The 17,007-nt window shown below is 39.9% G+C and overlaps 1 protein-coding gene across 1 annotated transcript in view; it reads right to left on the reverse strand.

Annotated features, from left to right (window-relative positions):
• LOC139753912 (sodium- and chloride-dependent glycine transporter 2-like) overlaps window positions 1-17,007 on the reverse strand; it is a 105,230-nt gene that overhangs the window by 7,903 nt on the left and 80,320 nt on the right. The window contains exons 8-9 of the mRNA XM_071670871.1: window positions 3,101-3,329; window positions 938-1,047 (exon numbers count right to left, since the gene is read on the reverse strand). Coding sequence (XP_071526972.1) covers window positions 938-1,047; window positions 3,101-3,329 — 339 coding nt within the window. The remainder of the gene's footprint in view (window positions 1-937; window positions 1,048-3,100; window positions 3,330-17,007) is intronic.

The following is a 17,007-nucleotide window of genomic DNA, read 5'->3' on the forward strand; positions in this document are numbered from 1 at the left end:
CCATGGTTTACCCCAGACGCTTCACATGCCCTGATTCAATCCATATATATATATATATATATATATATATATATATATATATATATATATATATATATATATATATATATATTACAGATGAGCGCGTGATCGAGTATATTCCTATAAGTCCATGGGGAAATGAAACACGATATGTTCCTAAGTGTACTTTCATGTAATAATCACATCATCAAGAGAAATAAAAGAAAGAAACATAACTGTCAGTTGATATACAACAAAGAGACGTAACTAGGACGCCATTTGCTAAAGCCATTAGCAAGATTTTAAAGGGGGAATAACGCAACTGGAAGAGAGAATTGTGGACAAGTCAAGAGAAGGTCCAAAACACCTCCATAATTTACTCTGGAGTAATTTTTCAGAAAGCAGGTAATTAAGGTTTAAGGGTTCATGAGTTGTAGAGATGACGTAAAATTATGTGAGGCGCTAATGGAAAAGTTCAAAAGAGTTTTTACAGTGGAAGACACTATAGCCCCAACAACAATAAGATGAAGTGGAGAGGAAGTCTTTGAAAGCAATGAAATATGTAGAGAGATTTACAGAGCACTAATAAGTCTTGACCTTTAAAAGATGTATTTCTCTAATGATATGTATTTCTCCATATATACTGAAAATGTGTATAGATACATTAGATGAATGTGAAATAATCTTCAGGGTGTTACTGGAAAAAAGCAATGTGCCAAAGGAATGGAAATGGGCAAACGCTATACCCTTTTATAAAAATGGAGTTGGGGAAGAGGCACTGAAATACAGAATCATGCAAGATGTGCTGTGAACACCAAGCACCAGGCCCGTCTCAGGCAAAATGTCGTCGCTGGTACTCGCAGACAGACAATCTCTCTCTTTTTAGTTGTCCCTGTGACAGTCTTCAGCTACACAAGTCAAGAGAGATGGCACTAACCATGAGTACAGCAGGGGTCAGGAGGAGCCAGGTTAGGGTGTAGTAACAGTATACAGGACCTCGAAATCGGATGCCCATCTCTTCGATGTTGCTCACCAACCTCCTGAACCCTGCGGCGGTAGGTCGGTATTATCACCAAGCAATAGCTCCCAGTATGTTAACAGTGCTATAAGCGAGTCTTGGATACTAGATAAATCTCAACTCTTGTTATTAAACCTGTTGACCCCTTGATCATGGTAAAGCTCTTCAGCAGGATGGAACGACCCTTGAACGTGATACATACAACCTCATGTGTGTTGGCTTGGTCTCTGACCTGATCCTCGAGGGCTCAGGGGTACTCATGATCACGATGGTAATAAATCTATTTTCTAAATACACTTCTTGTTTCACAAATAGTATTACCTTACACGACCTTCAGTTGGTGATTGTCAAACTCCTTGAAATGGTCTTTTAAACTTACCTATAAAGATGATTTATAAAAAAAATGTCTTGGAATGAGCCAGATAGACTGCTACACCATTATCCACTGCCAGCGCCTGGTACCACCTGGAAAGCTAAGATTGACCTCTCATTCAAACCCAGAACCGCCATGCTTACTTTTCAATATTTGTCCAAATGCATTAGGATATCCCTAGGAATTCAAACAACAGCAGACCACTAGGTCACTTCTAAACTGTTTGTGATAAAGTTATCTAACACGCACAGATTAGTGTGGTCAAAGTAGGAAGGCAAACAGGTAAGCCAAAGAGAAAAATCTGCAGATAGTCAATGTGACAAATGCGGCGCAAATATTGTTAGTCTTGGAGTTATTTAACTCATCGTTCATCTAAACAGCTGTATATGTTACAAGGCTTGATCGAATATCAGCAATGTCTTCACTGTCTTCCAGGGCAGCTTACCATAAATGAAAAACTTTAACATAGAACAAGGACATACCTCCATATCGAGGACATACCTCCATATCAAGGACATACTTCAACATCAGATAAGCGACAGATGACAGCAGACTGAACACAACACATGTTAAGGTAACTAAGGGATAAACTAAAATCCCGTGATACTCCTTAGATAATCACTATCGACTGTAACGTGAAGTAAGCATATTTCTTTATGATTTTGTAGATATTATACAATTAGCAGCCTAATTAAATCACCATATATCCACACACACACACACACACACACACACACACATACACATACAAACAAACGCACACAAATGAAAATTATCAGCAAATCTAAAAATCAAAATATACAGAATATTCAGAATCAGTTACATTTATTAGATAAACTTCTTATCTAATAATTAAAGGATTGAAAGATCAAAGTAAATTCTCCTGAGTCCATTTGCAAGACGACAAGTCTACGGCTCCTCCACTCGTCCTTATGATCACAACGGCTGCCACGAGTCCTCCTACTTGTATCCCAACGTCTTGAGAGGTTCCACGCCTTCCTGACATCACGACTGGTAGGGTAAAGCATCACACAAACCCTCTATGGCCGGGCCGCTTACATGTGTAAGGTTCACCTTCTTCGCTCCTACTTCGTCACACCCTCTAACACGGGTAAAGGTTTTCCTGGCAGCATGATGGGATAAATAAATGCATATTGTTATCCTTGATCAAGATGTCTGGATCCATCTCCCTTGTCTTGTAAGTGACAACAGCTCATGATTTCTGTAAAATGTAGGGAGAGAGGTCGGTCTTTCCCATACCATCACATAACCAAGGTAACTGTGACTCTATCCATGTGACGCCACAGAATACCTCACAGAGAAGGGCTTAGCTGAGCAGCCCTTCCGGGTGGCTTATGATGTCAACAAAAACTCTGACATCCGACCTATGAAAGATCATTCCTAAATATCATTTTCGTTGCTATACATATCTTAAACCAGAGAAACAAGTACACTGAACATTGGTAGAGTTAAAAGTTTTCTGTTCGTGGCTAAAAAGAAACTGCATTACTAATAAATAGAAGATACAAAAAAGTGCAACCCTGAAATTATCATTATAGGAGAATATTCATACTGTATAATATGTTTACGAGGTGATATAGTCCCTTACATGACCATATCTCCAACAGTATCTTCCACTCACTAGAAGATTTTTGTACACCTTGTTTTAGTCTCCATCAGCGTGCGCCTCCAGTCCTCGAGAGACTTACCATAGAGGAACTGGACGCTGCACAATTGCACGATGCTTATGATGATGAGAGACACGCTAGCTGCGTAGAAGACGAACAGTTCGAACATGTATATTCCTCCCTCCAGACACATGGGGACACTCATGAGGAAGAACAGGATGCACGTCACCACCACCACCGTTGCCTTCCTCTGTCGCATCCACTTGAACTGGTCCGTAAGCGCTGTTACAACAGTCTCCACCAAAGTGAACTGCGGGTACCACTCTCAGTTAGTTATACCACGCTGGTCTGAGGTCATATCTATATCATCAACAGCAGCTGAGTGAGGTAAAAGTTTATCTCCTCAGTAAATTTCAACTGACATATAATTCTATTTTCTCACCACAGAGGCGTCGCTCAGCTTGTTAAGTGACCCATCGAATATTCAGTTCATCGTATACTCTGCTACTTAGGTTTATGTTAAACACCACAGGTCATACACATACCAATAGAGATGGGCTACTATTGCCAACATTATTAAGGTTTGTCTAAGGTAGTAGGTATCAAAGCCCCCACAGCTGCTTCGGATACAATGTGGCACTCTTCGGAAAAGAAAAACACTCCATTGATTATCTTTTTTATCTTAGCTTTTGAAAGATAATTTATCTATGAATAATTCTGTGTTCGTGCGTTGGTGAGTCTATGCGTTATCTTTTCATAGTTGAACTGTATCATCTAAAGGCCCCAGTTTTGAGCACAGATACTTCAGAATCTGGGCCAGGAATGAGGTTACCTCATGTTGGCCTTAAGGACCATTCTAAGGCAACTAAAAGCCACCAAATGCCACCCCAATATCATAATCCAAATTTGGTTCACTGAATTTATCTAAGTCAGGCAAGTTAGAAGCCTCAAATTATGATGAAGGAATCTTAGGATCAAAGTTAGGATTTAAGGCTCCCAGAGCTTGGCGTTAAAGGCCAGCAAAGGCCACATAATGACTTAATACAGCTTCACCTAGAGGTCCCAGAATGTGGGCAAAGTTTCAGGCTACCGCACATGGGACTGAAAATCGTTTTAGGTCTACTAAATGTCAGCCAATTTCTTAACCATCGAGTACAACCCCATCTAAACCATGTGACAGCCTTTGTTAATCACCGTACGCTAAATTGGCCCAGAAGCCATGTCCCTCTTCCATAGCTAAGGTAGCAATGTTCGTGTCGCTCTCCATTGATTCCTACTAAGTGTGTACAGTTTATAATTAGACCTGTTCTTCTGTATAACAATGATAAAAATAGTTTCATTCGGAAACGATATTGTCCTTGACTACGACTGTTTGTGATACATGGTTAACATTGCTAACTTCCTATCTAAAGTGCTACTGACTCGAAATCATTGGTTGATTACTTATCTCTTCGAGTTTCTTAAGTTTTATTTCTTTAAACATCAAGCACCTCTCTACGTTCTCGCTCCACCTCCTGGGACTCGTTTTGGAAAAAGACCGTCTTCTACGCATTGACGCATATGTACCTTCCACTAATCTTAGATTCTTACTGATGCTTTTCCGAGCTAGGTCTATATTGATTTCATAAACGGCATCATCCCAGGTTTGCCTGACATGAGTAATTGAGAAAAGTCAGATATGCAAGATTAAAGTCGTATCTTTTTTTTTTGCACGATGTTCGTGTTGACCAGCATATCAAACTTCGTTGCAAGGTACCTCAGGTGTGGTTTACCACTGATAACTTGTATCAAACTTTTCTCCACCTTCAACATTGTGACTGCGATTCTCATTTGTTTCTAGAACGAAACCTGATATAGTTCTACCGCAAGGACGTTTCTCAGCTAATTGTGTTTGGTCGTTATCAAGCAGACTTAGGTAGAGCTCACACCCCTTGCCACTGGAAAGGGATTCTCTCCACTTAGAGAGAGGTATGTTAAAATTTCCCACTTAGATCAAATCAAATAAACTCAGAAGTAAACAAAATTTTCAGTTTTTCAACAGCTTGCCTTGAAGGCCATTTGAAAGGTAACAATGACCACATTGATATGGAACTTTTTCTTTATAAAACCCATTTTCACGTGCAGAAATACAGGAAGATTTCCAAGAAAATATAGAGATCTGAAATGAAACAAGGTATTATTATTCATTCCGAATTGGCAAGGTAGGTAATCATTACATAATTATACCGCAGAGTAATTCCCGTGATAAAACAGTGGCTATGCTATTTCATTGTATAGATGGGGTGAAAAATGGTTGGAAATACCGGTAATTCACTGTTTTTCAGCTGCCATCTGTTGATAAAACATAGAACTAGTCTCACTCCTCGAGTACCACGGGCCTCTGAAAAATAAAAGCAACCTGAGTTCACTATGAAAAATTCTCTCTGTGAAAACATTTTCCTCCGATTTTCTTTGGGAAAGTAAGGAAAGGAGTTAATCATGTGAGTCAGACATATGTGAGCTGTCAACCGTAAAACGCAAAGGAATGATGTTCTTTAAAGTTCCCAACGAAGAAAATGGAGGGAAAATATTTGAGAACCTTTGTACTAGAGCGTCTCACGTTGCGGCCACTGGTCGCCCCATCGTCTCTTAACGTCTATGAGACAGATGTTCATTACGTGGGTGGTGGTAAGCAACTAATGTTTTCTTGAATAGACTACTAAAACAAACTATCTTGTGGATTGCATAGCAAAGAAAAACTGCTGAACAATATGGAAAAATGATAACATCTAAGCCTATATAAACCAAGTCGACATATACGCATATGGATGGAGCCTGTATGTTACGTGATTGGCCCTAAACAAAGAAAACGTACTGGAACAGGACTAACTAAAACGTAGATTCATCTACACTTTGCTCGCACTTCCTATACCTTTCCTCACAATAATCCATACCTTCCCTGACAGTATCCATACCTTCCCTCACAGTTTTCATATCTCCCCAGACACTTATTTGTTTGCTCGATAATGATACAAATAATGAAATGCGCATTTCATTCCATTTCTTCAAAAAACATCAGTCATAAGAGTAAATATATTCATGAAGAGTCATAACTACATAATATTCAGTGATTTGCATGATACACTTTTATGTATGTTTTCTGGAATGCAGTCATATATCTGCTCAAGGTTCTCATTATAAAGAAAGTACGACACCGTACATAAAGTGACCACGTCGCCAGGCAGATCTACATACCTACATATGTCCTAAGAATACTTTGTAATAGCTCCTTTGCCAGATTTCAAGGCGTTTTCACCATGATAACCCTTGAAGACACTCTTCAGTGCCCTTAATTCTTCAAGAACACAGTCTCAGGTTGCATGAGGCCTGATATTTTCCAGGTAAATGTTTTCAACAGAGCTGATTGTTTCTCTACTTTTCGAACTTTGCGTCCAAGATAATGTTCTGGAAATATATTTGCTATGTATCCAGTGTTACAGTTATCTCCCCTTATTCCCAATTATTTTTTCAGTTATCCATTCTAAGGTACATTATATTTGAAAAATCTTATTGTCGTATGTTACAATATGAAATTTTGTTTATTAGATTGTGAGTAAATCAAAGGAAGTTTTTAATATCATTACAATTTATGGAAGATCAAGGAGTATGTAAGAGATAAGATAGAATAATATGAAGTACTTGTATACTAGAAGAGAAAAAGTATTGGAATGTTTTGGTTCTGTTCTCTCTCTCTCTCTCTCTCTCTCTCTCTCTCTGAATAGGTTTTGGTAGGATGTTGCACAACCTGTTGGGTTAATGTATCATATCATCTGTACACATCTTGATGATTTCAAAGAATTTATGTTAATTAATTGAGTTTAGTATACTTGCCAAACATCTGCAAATGAAAATAAGTAGATGGAGATCATTGCATTAAGTGTAAATTGTTACATTTGATGTTCAGAGCACATGTTTATTTTTTTGTCATGTAAATATATTTTCATAACTTATACCACTATGTTTAGTATTCAACCAGTGTTGGATGCTGATAATACACTGTTAAAAGGAGGGGTAAGGTGGTAACACCAACCAAATATACTTTGCCTTCTTCTTCAGTCACATCTTCCAGGTTGGCTAGGTGGGTCAAGTAGCTAAATTCATCTTCGTCGCTCTCCTATTCTAGATCTCCACTAGATAACGATGAAGACAGTATTGCAGAAATAGTAAATGCTTTTTGGCGCTTTTCTCCATCTGTCTTTGCATTTGTTTCCTTGTCTGTAAATAAGGCTTCTGACAGAGAGTTGCCACAGCAAACCTCTGACTTACTGTTGTCCCTGCACCTAGTAGTTGTGCTCTAAGCCTGTGCTTTACAGACACTGGGTGTGGGTGATCACATAACCCTCCCATCTTCCTAATGCTACCAAAATAGTGTTCTAGACCATTCTGGTTGAATCTGTACGTCATTAGAAATGAAACACCATATTTGTCTCTCAGCATCTCGAGCTATTTGGGTAAGGATTGGAATTAGTATAAGTAATCCCTTTTTCTGATGACCAAAAAATTCATTGACTGTATGGTTTCTATTATATTACTAATTATCATGTCTTGTTTTCCACACCAGTTCTATCTGCATTTCTAGTTTCTTTTCCGTCATACATCACTCTTGCATTGGAAAGATCGAACCATGCATCAGTTGATAAAAGGAAATCACTTGTCCTATCCCAGTCCTTGGAATGGAGCAGATCTCTTTCTCCAAAATATTTCAGAGATTTCTCAGTCGTTTCTGAGAGCCGATTAACTGCCAATTTAACATCTATTATTTTTATCCTTCGGACATGGATGTGCCTTTGTGACTGGCGATGTGTCACTTTTAAATCACCTTTTGTTCTTACTATCAGTTTTCTGACACACTGTTAACTAAATTCCGTTCTGCCATCTTATAACCAGAATCAAGAAAATAAATCCTTATTACTTCTAAAAGATGAAGGCGTCTATAAATGCATACATTTATCTTTCCTTATCAGCTGGGTTTGTGAAAGATGACTTCGGGTGACACATCCAGTGTTCGATAGTCTTACATTGGTTGGTCCAAGATCATTAACAATTGCTCCACAGGGAAACCAGCTGCCTCAACTCAAACGATGAAATCAAAAAGAATTTCTTTTGTTATTGTTTCCTTGGTGCAAATGCAACTCAACAAACTGTACAATTTTGTGAGGCTCATATATCTTGTCACTTGCTTTGTCATGAGACCACTGCCTGGAAAGGCTCCATTCTTCAAATGATGATGCACAGACACGTTCTTGCTTTGTCATGGACTCTGATTTACATTTCAACAGATTGATAACAGACAATAAAATGCCTGGCTCCACATCAAGCTCTGCTATCCAGCGGTTGAGCGTTGAAGTTGATAGAAGAGGAAGTTGCCACTTTTCTCTAAGAAATCTGTATGTTTTATGACTTAAGCTCCTCAGAGTCAGTGCTCGACTAGTATCATCTTCACTCCTCCGATTCACAGGTTTTCAATCTAAGACGTGTTGTACTTGTGAGTCTGACAGAAAAAAATCTTAGACTATTCCTCCTAGTATTTGCTGCATCTGTACCACAACACAAGTTGTCACGAAGCTTTGCAATCTCCTGAACGTGAGTGATGCACTCCATTTTCCTCTTAACATTTTTTTCTACGAAGGGCATCCCTCTCAGTTGTCAGTGGCCGAAGCTGAAACTGAAGCGCCTCTAAATCTGCGGCAGTTGCAATGCCTGGACCATTATGTTGCCCCGGCAGGCTACATTGCACTGACTGACTCAGCATTTTCCAATGTCCACTTCCTCATTCATCATTTTGCACTGGGGGTCCTCTGTAAGAAATTGACACAATGGTAGTCCATAATACTGTTATTGGAATGAAACTGATCAGTAGAATAGTAAACACTGGCTATTGAAGTCATACTTTTCCATGTTTCTGAACACTATATAGCAATCACATACACGTGACCTGAAGCTTGAGTTCCTGGTCCAGGAATATTGATGACAACATCCACTTAACTGTGTGCCTCAGTTCTTGTCTCTGAGGTTTCTGCAAGAAAATGGAATTATAAATGAATGTTTTAACACTCATGGCAACTTCAACACGCAAACTCACTCACTCTCTCTCTCTCTCTCTCTCTCTCTCTCTCTCTCTCTCTCTCTCTCTCTCTCTCTCTCTCTCTCTCTCTCTCCTGCATTACTTCAACGTGACACACATCAACCTGTCTCAAGGTAGCAAAACTTGTGCAATACTCCAACTTACCTTCTGATGCAGGAGGTTGGATCGTCGGCGGGGCATCCGCTGTCAGTCTCCTTTGATTCTTGGCCACTGGCTGGCGTAACTGTTCATATTCTATGCTTCTTTCATAATCACTTGGTTTAAAATGAAGGCTGCATATTCTTGCATTGTTAGGATTCATATTTTGTCTGCAACCACTAATCCACTCTCTCCTCACTCTGTTGTCTTTGGGAAAGCGATGGAAAATAACACTCCCATTATTCTGGCTATAATTAGAGAGCCACAATAAAAGAGAGTATTTGCTGCGCATTTTGCTGTAAAGCATGGCCGTGCTTTGAGGGCAGTGGGAGACTGATGGGAGGGACACTGTCTCTCAGTCAAGGTCTCGAATCAACTGAGGGTTTAGGGCTGCGTGACATCGCAAGGCGACTTATTATAGGATAACACATGAAACTGAATCACCTTTAGGAAGAATTTCTTGTTGAGTCTCCCCTTAATCGTTATTACACTTAATCATGGAGGCATCAGAGAGGTCCACGATTCCTCAGGGGAGAGGTTAGGGTCAGGTAATACCTCATCCTCGCCCAGACCCTACGACAAGACTATGATGAGCTCACAGTCGACAACATGTGGGTCTAAAAACAAGAAAACAAGAGAGCAGTCTCGACTTACTTTCCTCGAGTATCACCTTAGGTGACCTTCATTAACACTAAACACTCATAAGAATGGCTGGCTCCTCTGCAGTCCACTCTTCCACCGAAACTCAGTTGCCTTTAATTCCACCCAGTCGACTCTCAGTAGCTGGTAACAGGAAGGTATAAACCAGAAAATCAAGCAAGACCTTCTTGTGTTTCACACCATAGTTCCCAACCACCCTAGTATAAACGTTCGACCGTATCTACTTCAACATTAAGTGGTAATAATGTTCTGTTTTGATTATTATTCCTGTTTAAAGAAACAAAAGACAAAAGAAAAGAAAACAGCGTCGCTGCAACGTCACTGACACGTATTCAATTTAGCGCCAGACGTCTCAACAACGCAATTTCAGATACCCTAAACTAAGATAAAGGAGATGAGGCCATCATAATTTGGTAAACTGCAGCCTTATACAATAAACCTTTGTAGTATATACGTTTGACCGTATTTACTTCAACATCAAAAGGTAATAATGTTTCTGATTTCATCACCAAAAGATCAGACACAATGGGGATGGATCCGATAATTACTGATAAAAATCAATAACATTTAAGTTGTCGACGTACCATGTTACAATCGCCTGGCAGAGCCATGACCCTCATCAAACTCTTTAACTTCCATATCAAAACTCAATGATACGTAACATGCAAAATCCATTTATTTATTAAAAACGCACAGTAAATTTGAAAGATGAAATACTGCGCGTGTACAGTCATATAACTTCGCCCAAATAAATACACGTTTTACCGTAAGTTTTAGAATCTCACGATACAAAGGAATACAATGGAATTCAAACAGCAAAAGGCCAGTTGGTCTTTTCGATGCTGTTTGTGAAAGCGGTAGATATCAGAAACTCATAGATTAGTGTGGTAAAGGCAGAACGGTATACAGGTGGGTCAAAAGGAAAAACCTGAAAACCTTTTATCGAAATATGGAGGCACAAACACTGTTGGTCGTGGACTGGAAGCAAACAGGTTATCAAGTATGTTCTTTAAAGTATCTATAGTGCCGCTGCCAAGTATCCTGATTGGTAATCATTAATCATCTTAGCAATCCTGTTGAAGAGAATTGGTTCGCTTTATCAGGGGTTTGTATCCATTAATACGAATGAAATCAGATGGATCTACTCATAAACAAAGCTTTTGATAATTTTTGATACCCCTTAACTTTCACATTCCAAAACGAAATTGTTTTAAGTTGTTTAGTTGGTGTTCATAGGATTTGATCTTTAATCCGGGAATCATTTTGGTAACTCTGTCTCTTTTTCAAGTAGGGTGACTAAGACTGAACACAATATTCAAGATGGAGACGCAACAATTACCTTCAAAGAGTGAGGATGATTTCCCTTGATTTAGATTCGAGAGCCCTATGTATGAATACAACAATTTTGCTCGACATATTCATTGCTTGGGTTAAGGTCATCAGGGGTGATTATGCCCAAGCATTTAAACTCATTTGCCTTACGTAGCTCAACAAAATTCATTCTGTAACTTTCCTTCTCGTTTTTCCTACCGATATGTAAAGCTGAGTTCTTAGCGACATTATTTAGTATTCATTTGCCACTTTTGAGCTCAGTCCATGAGTTTGTCTGTGTCATTTTGAAGGTACAGAAGTTCAAGTTCAATTATAGATTTATCTTCCAATTTCGTTTCTTCGGCACATTTCGTCATCTGTTATGATGCATCCCATGATCAATACCATTACCATATACGAGGGAGAGGACCGGTCCCAGGACTGATCCCAGCAGCACTCCACTTGTGTCTAAACTTTCAGAGGCTTGACCATTGATCACTCCTCTTTGTTTATGGTTAATCCATCAGTTTCCTAACCACTGAAGTCGAACGCTATCTATACCATGTGACAACTTTTGCTAACAACTTTTGATGGAGAAGTTTTAAATGCTTTTTGAAAATCTAGCTAGATGAAATCAAGTGCTTGAATACATCGCTAAAAAAATCAAGCAGATTTGTCAGATATGAGCTCTATACTCGAAAACCATACTGAGCATCGTTCAGTGGTGGTCCTCTAAATGGTTTAATTTTGTCCCGAATGATGGTTACAAAAGTATTCCAACAACAGACATTGGGTTAATTTGACGGTACTTTACAATCAGTGACTTGTTACCATGTGTGAATATCGGTCTTACATCGGCAAAGTTTCGTTTTTCTAAAACTTTCGCCGTCGCAAGAAAATGATTGAAAACAGTAGTTATAGGCTTACCTATCTCACTCTCCGCCTATTTCCTTTTTCTTTTGATGAAATTGATCATGGCCAGCAGCATTATCTACTATTTCCATTTCTTGCTGATAATATATCTAACACTTGTATGTCAATACACTGCAGAATGTATTCTTGTCTTGGAAACGAAATTGGATTTGGGACTTGAGTTGTGACTTCACCCATGAAAAAAAAGACCATTCAAGATGTTTCACTTAGTCTCGATGTCTTGGGACAAGCCACCAGGTCCGTAATATAACTTGTTTAATAACTTCTTTGCTTCTTGGTCATCAGGCAGAGTCTCGCGTGACAACAGTAAAGAAATTCTACGTTCTGTAACGACCACTAACTGTGATATAGCAATTCTCTCTCTCTCTCTCTCTCTCTCTCTCTCTCTATATATATATATATATATATATATATATGTACACATATATATACATATATATGTATATATTTAGTTATTTGTCGCTGTCTCCCGCGTTAGCGAGGCAGCGCACGGAAACAGAAGAAAGAATGGGCCAACCCACCCACATACACATATATATACAAACACACGTCCATATATGCACATACACATACCTATACGTTTCAACGTATACACACACACACACACACACACACACACACACACACATATATATATATATATATATATATATATATATATATATATATATATATATATATATATATATATATATATATATATTTTTTTTTTTTTTTTTGCTTTGTCGCTGTCTCCCGCGTTTGCGAGGTAGCGCAAGGAAACAGACGAAAGAAATGGCCCAACCCACCCCCATACACATGTATATACATACGTCCACACACGCAAAATATACATACCTACACAGCTTTCCATGGTTTACCCCAGACGCTTCACATGCCCCGCTTTAATCCACTGACAGCACGTCAACCCCGGTATACCACATCACTCCGATTCACTCTATTCCTTGCCCTCCTTTCACCCTCCTGCATGTTCAGGCCCCGATCACACAAAATCTTTTTCACTCCATCTTTCCACCTCCAATTTGGTCTCCCTCTTCTCCTCGTTCCCTCCACCTCCGACACATATATCCTCTTGGTCAATCTTTCCTCACTCATTCTCTGCATGTGCCCAAACCATTTCCAAACACCCTCTTCTGCTCTCTCAACCACGCTCTTTTTATTTCCACACATCTCTCTTACCCTTACGTTACTTACTCGATCAAACCACCTCACACCACACATTGTCCTCAAACATCTCATTTCCAGCACATCCATCCTCCTGCGCACAACTCTATCCATAGCCCACGCCTCGCAACCATACAACATTGTTGGAACCACTATTCCTTCAAACATACCCATTTTTGCTTTCCGAGATAATGTTCTCGACTTCCACACATTCTTCAAGGCTCCCAGAATTTTCGCCCCCTCCCCCACCCTATGATCCACTTCCGCTTCCATGGTTCCATCCGCTGCCAGATCCACTCCCAGATATCTAAAACACTTCACTTCCTCCAGTTTTTCTCCATTCAAACTTACCTCCCAATTGACTTGACCCTCAACCCTACTGTACCTAATAACCTTGCTCTTATTCACATTTAATCTCAACTTTCTTCTTTCACACACTTTAGCAAACTCAGTCACCAGCTTCTGCAGTTTCTCACATGAATCAGCCACCAGCGCTGTATCATCAGCGAACAACAACTGACTCACTTCCCAAGCTCTCTCATCCCCAACAGACTTCATACTTGCCCCTCTTTCCAAAAGTCTTGCATTCACCTCCCTAACAACCCCATCCACAAACAAATTAAACAACAACTGAGACATCACACACCCCTGCCGCAAACCTACATTCACTTTCCTCTCATCCTACACGTACACATGCCTTACATCCTCGATAAAAACTTTTCACTGCTTCTAACAACTTGCCTCCCACACCATATATTCTTAATACCTTCCACAGAGCATCCCTATCAACTCTATCATATGCCTTCTCCAGATCCATAAATGCTACATCCAAATCCATTTGCTTTTCTAAGTATTTCTCACATACATTCTTCAAGGCAAACACCTGATCCATACATCCTCTACCACTTCTGAAACCACACTGCTCTTCCCCAATCTGGTGCTCTGTACATGCCTTCACCCTCTCAATCAATACCCTCCCATATAATTTACCAGGAATACTCATCAAACTTATACCTCTGTAATTTGAGCACCCACTCTTATCCCCTTTGCCTTTGTACAATGGCAATATGCAAGCATTCCGCCAATCCTCAGGCACCTCACCATGAATCATACATACATTAAATAACCTTACCAACCAGTCAACAATACAGTCACCCCCTTTTTTTAATAAATTCCACTGCAATACCATCCATCCAAACCTCCAGCCTTGCAGGCTTTCATCTTCCGCAATGCTTTTACTACCTCTTTTCTATTTACTGAATCATTTTCCCTAACCCTCTCACCTTGCACACCACCTCGACCAAAACACCCTATATCTGCCACTCTATCATCAAACACATTCAACAAACCTTCAAAATACTCACTCCATCTCCTTCTCACATCCTCACTACTTGTTATCACCTCCCCATTAGCCTCCTTCACTGAAGTTCCCATTTGTTCCCTTGTCTTACGTACTTTATTTACCTCCTTCCAAAACATCTTTTTATTCCTCCCTAAAATTTAAAGATACTCTCTCACCCCATCTCTCATTTACCCTCTTTTTCACCTCTTGCACCTTTCTCTTGACCTCCTGCCTCTCTCTTTTATACATCTCCCACTCATTTGCATTATTTCCCTGCAAAAACCGGCTTGAGAAGAAGGATCATGAGAGGCAAGTGTTTTGGGTGCAGCTGAATGAGTGTTAGTGGTTTTGATGCACGAGACCGGGTTATAGTGATGGGTGATTTGAATGTAAAGGTGAGTAATGTGGAAGTTGAGGGAATAACTGGTATACATGGGTGTTCAGTGTTGTAAATGGAAATGGTAAAGAGCTTGTAGATTTATGTGCTGAAAAAGGACTAGTGATTGGGAATACCTGGTTTAAAAAGAGATATACATAGGTATACGTATGTAGGTAGGAGAGATGGCCAGAGAGCATTATTGGATTACGTGTTAATTGATAGGCGCGCGAAAGAGAGACTTTTGGATGTTAATGTGCTGAGAGGTGCAACTGAAGGGATGTCTGATCATTATCTTGTGGAGGCGAAGGTGAAGATTTGTAGAGGTTTTCAGAAAGGAAGAGAGAATGTTGGGGTGAAGAGAGTGGTGAGAGCAAGTGAGCTTGGGAAGGACACTTGTGTGAGGAAGTACCAGGAGAGACTGAGTACAGAATGGAAAAAGGTGAGAACAAAGGAGGTAAGGGGAGTGGGGGAGGAATGGGATGCATTTAGGGAAGCAGTGATGGCTTGCGCAAAAGATGCTTGTGGCATGAGAAGCGTGGGAGGTGGACAGAGTAGATAGGGTAGTGAGTGGTGGGATGAAGAAGTAAGATTATTAGTGAAAGAGAATATATATATATATATATATATATATATATATATATATATATATATATATATATATATATATATATATATATATATATATATATATATATATATATATATATATATATATATATATGTTATCTATTTATTTATTTATTTGCTTTGTCGCTGTCTCTCGCGTTTGCGAGGTAGCGCAAGGAAACAGACGAAAGAAATGGCCCAACCCACCCTAAACACATGTATATACATACACGTCCACACACGCAAATATACATACCTATACATCTCAATGTACACATATATATATACACACACAGACACATACCTATATACCCATGCACACAATTCACACTGTCTGCCTTTATTCATTTCCCATCGCGACCTCGCCACACATGGAATACCATCCCCCTCCCCCCGCATGTGTGCGAGGTAGCGCTAGGAAAAGACAACAAAGGCCCCATTCGTTCACACTCAGTCTCTAGCCGTAATGCAATAATGACCGAAACCATAGCTCCCTTTCCACGTCCAGGCCCCACAGAACTTTCCATGGTTTACCCTAGACGCTTCACATGCCCTGATTCAATCCACTGACAGCACGTCAACCTCGGTATACCACATCGATGCAATTCACTCTATTCCTTGTCCGCCTTTCACCCTCCTGCATGTTCAGGCCCCGATCACTCAAAATCTTTTTCAATCCATCTTTCCACCTCCAACTTGGTCTCCCACTTCTCCTCGTCCCTCCACCTCCGACACATATATCCTCTTGGTCAATCTTTCCTCACTCATTCTCTCCATGTGCCCAAACCATTTCAGAACACCCTCTTCTGCTTTCTCAACTACGCTCTTTTTATTTCCACACATCTCTCTTACCCTATTATTACTTACTCGATCAAACCACCTCACACCACATATTGTCCTCAGACATCTCATTTCCAGCACATCCACCCTCCTGCGCACAACTCTATCCATAGCCAACGCCTCGCAACCATACAACATTGTTGGAACCACTATTCCTTCAAATATACCCATTTTTGCTTTTCGAGATAATGTTCTCGACTTCCACACATTCTTCAAGGCTCCCAGGATTTTCGCCCCCTCCCCCACCCTATGATTCACTTCCTATTCCATGGTTCCATCCGCTGCCAGATCCACTCCCAGATATCTAAAACACTTTACTTCCTCCAGTTTTTCTCCATTCAAACTTACCTCCCAATTGACTTGATCCTCAACCCTACTGTACCTAACAACCTTGCTCTTATTCACATTTACTGTTAACTTTCTTCTTTCATACACTTTAGCAAACTCAGTCACCAGCTTCTGCAGTTTCTCACATGAATCAGCCACCAGCG

Source organism: Panulirus ornatus, chromosome 16, assembly GCF_036320965.1.
Source record: "Panulirus ornatus isolate Po-2019 chromosome 16, ASM3632096v1, whole genome shotgun sequence".
In the NCBI taxonomy this organism is placed as follows: domain Eukaryota; kingdom Metazoa; phylum Arthropoda; class Malacostraca; order Decapoda; family Palinuridae; genus Panulirus; species Panulirus ornatus.